Source organism: Tachysurus vachellii, chromosome 12 (assembly GCF_030014155.1).
Source record: "Tachysurus vachellii isolate PV-2020 chromosome 12, HZAU_Pvac_v1, whole genome shotgun sequence".
Taxonomy (NCBI): domain Eukaryota; kingdom Metazoa; phylum Chordata; class Actinopteri; order Siluriformes; family Bagridae; genus Tachysurus; species Tachysurus vachellii.
Window position 1 is genome coordinate 9,713,512 of NC_083471.1, and position 6,888 is coordinate 9,720,399.

Genomic DNA, 6,888 nt, shown 5'->3' on the forward strand with positions numbered 1-6,888 from the left:
TATAGAAACTATAACACATTAGAACAAGTGCATTAATATAAAACTGTGAACTTCACAGTGCTCTGGTGTGATGGTGATTATCATTGTTTGAATTGCCACTGACCTTTAACCTTTATAGGTCCTAACACACGTTCACATACACACTCATCTCTCTCTCTCTCTCTCTCTCTCTCTCTCTCTCTGACTTTTTCTCTCTCTCACTGTTTCTGTCTGTCTCTGTCTGTGAGTCTCTCAGCTACAGTATATTTGACTACTCTGTGTGTTTCCTGGTGCATGTTATTCCTGTATGCAAAACCCACCACACACTGTGAACTCCAGAGTACTAATGCAGGAACTGAGAGAGAGAGAGAGAGAGAGAGAGTGAAAAACGGTTTAGACAGACATCTAGAGAGAAGGAGAAAGGGTTCAGGAAGCCTTCATGAAGTGTCTGAGCTGCAGAGCCACAATGATGGAGGGTCTGTACGGAGAGAGTGGGAGGTCAAGGTAGGTGAAACATCACTACTACAGTATAATCGCAGCCTTTTGTGTGTGTGTGTGTGTGTGTGTGTGTGTGTGTGTGTGTGTGTGTGAGAGAAGAAGCACTGTTACTGTCCCCTCTCTGATTTAGGTTATTTTCCAGTACCAGTACGTCTGAGAGTTTTAGTTCTCTCATCCCACAGCAAATTACTGTTTACATTACAATCTTATATTTATATTTTTAAGGAGGTCACGTCATGCTTTTTATCCATTTCTACTTACATTTAGTGTTTAGCAGAATTATAGTGCTAGTTATAGTTATAGTGCTAGTCCTTGTTGTCACACAGCTGTGGGAAAATTTAAAGTTTCAGCCTTATCTTTTACAAAACCCTGACACAAGGCTCTTTCCAGAAATGTCTCGGGTCAAAATATCAACAATTATGCACACTTAATTGCACATAATCTGATTGTGTAAGTCACCGTACAAATCCCTGTTACTATAGAAACAATAACGTATTACAACAAGTGCATTAAAATAAACCTGCAATGTGCGGCTGCACTACTGTCAGTAATGAATCAAATATTAATTCATTTTAGTGCTGATGATGTAAACAATCCTGGCTTTGAATGAAGTGAATACATGCATGATGCATATCTCCATACCAGGCTAAAGTTACAACACACACCACCAGTAAACAGGCCTGAGCTGCTGTGCTGTTGTGCTGCTTTGCATGACCTCAAGTTTTTTCTCTTCAATATTTGCCATTTGAATTTCCAAAGCAAACATGCTTTTATGCACACATGAATATGACTCAAGCATGTGCAAACTCTCTTTCTTTGGTGAATCCTAATCTCTGGCATATAAATGCGGACGGATGCTGGTGTGTTTGTTTTTCAGATCAGCAGCAGTTTGGCAGCTGCCCCACTGACTCATCAGATTTCTGTCCACCTCACCCTCACAGTTCTTCCTCATCCAGGCATGGAGCACTCTCCTTATGCAGCAGAAGGCCCCGGTGTGCCCACGGAGCCCATGCCGAGTGCCACTGATGTCTCTATAGTTCAAGGATACAATCCTGATGACTTGCCAGAGCTGGAGTGCGCCGTGTGCTTTAGTCAGTTCAACAACGTCTTCAACACGCCCAAGGTGCTGCAGTGCGGCCACACATTCTGCCTGGAGTGCCTGGCACGCATAAACATTAAATCCTCACAGCCTGAGAGCTTGCAGTGTCCTCTATGCAGAGCCTACACCCCACTGCCTAACTTCGGCCTGCCCAAACTGGACACGGACGTGGTGGTGCTGTCCTGCCTGCCAGAGGCCATGCAGCACGTTTACAGCATCCGCTTCAATCGCAACAGAGGTAAGCTTCAGGTCAAGCGCATTCCCAGCTCTATACCAGCATCACAGAGTAACCAGCGCCGCAGCCTGGACCTCGGAGGGCCTGTCAGCACCGACAATGAGCAAGACTCACGCCGAGGCATCTGCCCCTTCTTCAGCCGTCTTCTACGGATTTCCGCATGCAGGGCGGTCTTCATGATGGCCGGCATGCTCATCATGGTCTCACTTGCCATCGGCATCAGCATCATCTTCTCAAAACGTTAGTGACAGATTTAGTCAGATTTAAATACCTCCTCCATCCACTGAAGCTCACGAGGGAGAAACAGGAAGCACTAAGGAACAGGAAACAAACCCAGTCTGAATATATGGAGTAGGGACTGGACATCCTCCCTGTAAAGACTTTCAATGATCAGTCCAGTGTCTCTGATATGATTCTGTATGTCCATGCAATTCCTCTGAACCTGGAGCTCAGAGAGGCAGAAACTCAAATGGCTTAAATGATATCCACTACAGCCAGCAGCGTTGCACATACACCACACCTCACACATGGAAATGTCCTCGGGTCAGTAACAGGCCTCAGATCAGTATCATGGACATGGCTAACCATTTAACCTCTTACCTGTAGCACTGAGAGAATCAGCATCCCACAGGAGAGAGAGATTTAACATCAGGCTGGAAAATACAACTGTGTCAATTCTCTCTCTCTCTCTCTCTCTATCTTACACACATTTTAAATGTTGTGATTTTCACATAGACAAGCTATGCTTTAATTTGAATGTAGCATTTTTAAAATGTATTTAAACACACACACACACATATTTATTTACACTAATATTTGCACTATTAGCCACAAAGAAGCTTAATTGTAAACATGACTTTATCAGTCTCAATAAAGACAGAGAAAACACTCTCCCTCCAGCTCTGCGCTTCTCCAAACCTGCATGCTATGTGCACTAAAACTTATATTAACTAGGCAGCTACCTTCATAGCTAGCAAACAAGATAACATTAGCAATGTTCTGGTTGAGATAGATTGTAGCGTTGCTAGCTTTCTGGTTGATTTTAGCTTAGCTAAAATGCACATACATGCTTGTTAGGAACATTTCAAGTGTCTAGCAAGTGTCAAGTGTCTAGCATAACATTAGCTTGTTAGCTCACTTTTGTATGCTAATGCAAACAAAAGACTAATCTTTATACATCTTAGGAAGTTAATTAAGTTTTTTGCAATTTTCAGCTGAGCACCACTACTAAAATGATCAAATATGCTAGCTATCACAAACATTTCTAGCTAATATTACTGGCCAGCTAGCTACCTTGTGCACTAACAAGCAAATGAAAGCTGACAATAGCAATGAAACATTTTCTTTTATATATCTTGTGCCAGTTTAATAACACTAATAAAAACAATGGCACATGCTAGCTACCAGAAAAGTTTTTGCTAATATCAGCCTGCCAGATAGTTAAACAGTTTATAACATGCTTTTTTTTAGATATTTTAATTTAAATTTTATTAAAAATGTAACTTAAATTTTAAAACTACTAAAAAAAAACATGCTAGTTATTAAGAAAGATTCTAGCTAACACCAAATAACCAACTAGCTTCCTAGCTAGCTAAGATTAGAAATTAAAATCATATCTGTTCCATATACCTTCTGGACTTGGCAAGCTATCTGGTTGATTTTTTTTATCTGGTTGATTTTTGAACTAGTAAAAATTAATAGACCTGTTTGTTATCCAGAAAGTTTCATGCTAATAATAACTAGCCAGCTAGCGAGCTGGGAACATGTTCTTCGGGTTCCATTATCAGGGCTCTCAGGTTTTGAAGACAGGCAAGAGTGACATTTCCAACCCCCACCCAAAAAAACAACAACAACAAAAAAGTTTCACCAGGATCACTGACCACATTTTAACCAAATACAAAGTATTTGTTCAATTTCCATTTATTAATGTGTGTTTGTGTGTGTGGGTATGAGAGAGAGAGAGAGAATGACTGGTGGTGTTTATTGTAAGTGTTTGTTGCCTTTTTCGAGTCCTTTATCACTTGTAATGTTGCTCCCATTTAAAACAGTTCGGCTCAAGCCCAGCCATTTTTGAGGACAATGTCCCATCCAGAGACAAGCTGTTTCGTGTTGAGGTTTTGTTCAAACTGACCATCCAAAATACCCTCTCTAATGAATTTTTGTTTGTTTTTTTCATTGGTTGTTGTGTTAAATCTTACCCACATACAACAGTACTATTTTCTGTTTGGCTATTGTGTAGCCTCTTTTTTTGATTGGCTGATAAGTGTCAGGCCTGACTAAGAACTCCAGGGGAGACGCGCTTGATTCCTGCCCAGTTCCATAGAGACAGCAGTGCGGACTGATATATTTTGGGCGCTGCGGCTTATTAAATATATGATAGTCAAAAAGTTTTCCTGCATGAGAAATACAATGTGTGGTGGGAGAGCGTGAGAAAAGACCCAAATGCATGACTTGACAGCCCTGCATTATTAAACACATAAATCTGGGGAACATAGGTCCTTACTGTGCAATTTTTAATTTAATACTACAAGTAAAATTTGAATATGAAATGTGTTTCACAAAAACTGGAAGTATGTAAAAGCAGGGTAAATTCACTTCCTGTAATCTTTGGGGAGAGTATTTAAGTACTTAAGTACTTAATTCTATCTAACTTTATCAAAGCTGCAAAGACCAAACTGTGAAGACTTGTTTAAAAGCTCTGGAGAAAATAAAACAGTAATGAAGAATTTCCACACTGAAGGAATGATGGAGATTCTTTACGGTAATGTAACGCTAACATACGGTTATCATCCATCATGAGGAAATAGGAGTGGGGTGATTGATTTAGCTTTTGAATGATTTCAGTTTTAACTATTAGCACTGATAGCATCCTTCTGCTAATGCTACCTAGCTGTTTGCTAGTTAAAAGAGATTGAGAGCTGAGTAGTGATAATGAGTTTGATGCTAGCAGTCGATGATGAGAAATGAAGATCTGCACAAACGTGAGCATTGAGTCTGTCAGATTAGCTTTGTTTGCTTAGTGAGGTATTTTTTCCTCACAACAATCGCAGGTTGAAGACTTTAACTGATATATCACCTTTTTATTTAGAAGTACACTGAGGTAGTTGTAGCTAAAACAGAGCAATGCTGTGAAGGCTGCATGCGGCAGCTGATGGTTTCTTATCCACCAAGTGGCGCTGTATTGTTACAGTAGTTGTAAAGAAGTGATCTGGCAGTGTTTCCAGCATAACTGCATCATTACGTAATGGAAAAACACTGCAAGAAGGCACCAAGACAAACCTCAGCTGACCTGCTTCCCAAAAACAGGAAATCTGTGGAAATAGAGATGGGTAATCTGGCACTATAATTTATAGAGTGTGTGTAAGTGTGTGTGTCTCTCTAACACAGAGCATCCTGACCTGACCACAGAAACCCCACAGCCTGCTCCAGAGTGCAGCGACCCGATTGTTAATAATAATTTAAAAAAAAAATCAAAATCAGGCTATAGTGCAGCTTCACAAACAACTTCACATTTGAGAGTCAAGAAGAAATATCCAGAATCTCCAGTGTCACAAGACAGAGAAGGCACATATCAACACTCAGATCTAGCTTCTACTATTTTTAGAAGCTATATTTTGGCTAAACAATGTAGATATTAGCATGATGACATGCTGAAAGTGTGTTATTTCCCTTTAATAACCCTTGTTACCTAACATCCTCATTCAGACAAATGTAAACTTAAATTAGCCTACAGATATTTAGCATTATCTTAAAAGAAAATCTGAACTTTGCTAAATGAAGTTTATCTTTTATATTTATATGGCTTGTAGAAACTTAGCTTTAAATTATTTAAATTCCTAAAAGCTTTAAGCTCTGTATCCTCAAAATACAGTTTACTTCCTTGAATGATATTTAGATATTTAAAATAAACAATATCATGAATTTAGCTTCTACCTTAGAAATAATAAATAATACTACAACAGGAACTGACGAAATCTAAAGAAACCTGTGTTACAATAGGAACTGACAAAACGATCTGTGGTGTATGATCCATTAGTTCATCTGAAGTCTAGTCAGCTAAACTTCATTAGAAGAAAACATCACAGGATCTGACAACATCAACATGATGACTAATCGTAATGTAGTATATGAGAGAAAAATAGAGAAAGAGTGAATGAAAAAAAGCCAGTGTGTGATTATAGAGTAACTTTAAACTGTGTGTGTCAGTTACCACTCTTAAGTTTGAACTGAATTGAAGCTGCTGATTGGTCGGCTGCTGTAAACAGTTATGACCTCACCAGTCAGTCTGTGTGTGTGTGTGTGTGTGTGTGTGTGTGTGTGTGCGTGCATACAGATAAGTCTCAGGCCAGTGATTTCCCATACCCCTCTAACACACACACGCACACTCAGCTCATCTCCTGTTTCTATTCATTCGTGTGTGTGTGTGTGTGTGTTAGAGGTGTGTCTGCATTCATGTCCCAAGGCCCCGAGAGACCCAAGCAAACACAGACTTTGTGTTTCTCTCTCTCTCTCTCTCTCTCTCTCTCTATATCTATATATATATATATATATATATATATATATATATATATATATATATATATATATATAAACACACACAGTTTTCTGAATTCATATTCTATTTTTGCGTGTCCATCCTATATGTTACTTTATACCAACGCCTCAGTGAAGATGTGACATTTTCTATACTGCATTGTTAGAGTGTTGTTCTATTTATTTATGTATTTATTTTATTTTGTTTTTTATTTTTACATTTTTACATACATATCCCCATAATCGCTCAGAAAAACAAATTTCATGCAGTTAAGTTGTAAAATGCAGCCTGTCAGCTATCAGGTTAGCATGTGGGTAGCTTTACTGTGTGAGAATTTTTGCCTCATTTCTTGCACTTTTTTGTTGATGATTTGTTTCTAAAAGTTCTAAAAACTGCTCAATCAGCTTCAGGGACTTGAAATAAGAATGTGTTTTATTTCTACACCCGCAGCTTTATAATTAATAATGTACTCACTCTGATAATGTCATTGTTTCCGTAGCAACAGCTCACACACATGATGCTCAACAATACATATGTTTTGCT

At 38.9% G+C, this 6,888-nt stretch overlaps 1 protein-coding gene across 1 annotated transcript; it reads left to right on the forward strand.

The window, feature by feature from the left end:
- Positions 1 to 214: 214 nt before the first annotated feature.
- On the forward strand, positions 215 to 2,731 carry LOC132854884 (E3 ubiquitin-protein ligase RNF183). Its single transcript, XM_060883531.1, has 2 exons — positions 215 to 483; positions 1,355 to 2,731. The coding sequence occupies exons 1-2, from the start codon at positions 274 to 276 to the stop codon at positions 2,054 to 2,056; spliced, it is 912 nt and encodes a 303-aa protein (XP_060739514.1). The 5' UTR covers positions 215 to 273; the 3' UTR covers positions 2,057 to 2,731.
- Positions 2,732 to 6,888: the final 4,157 nt, after the last annotated feature.

Coding starts and splice junctions, on each gene's coding strand:
- LOC132854884 (XM_060883531.1), top strand. CDS start 274: ATGTTATTCCTGTATGCAAAACCCACCACACACTGTGAACTCCAGAGT. Junction 484..1,354: donor GGAGAGAGTGGGAGGTCAAG/GTAGGTGAAACA, acceptor TTTGTTTTTCAG/ATCAGCAGCAGTTTGGCAGC.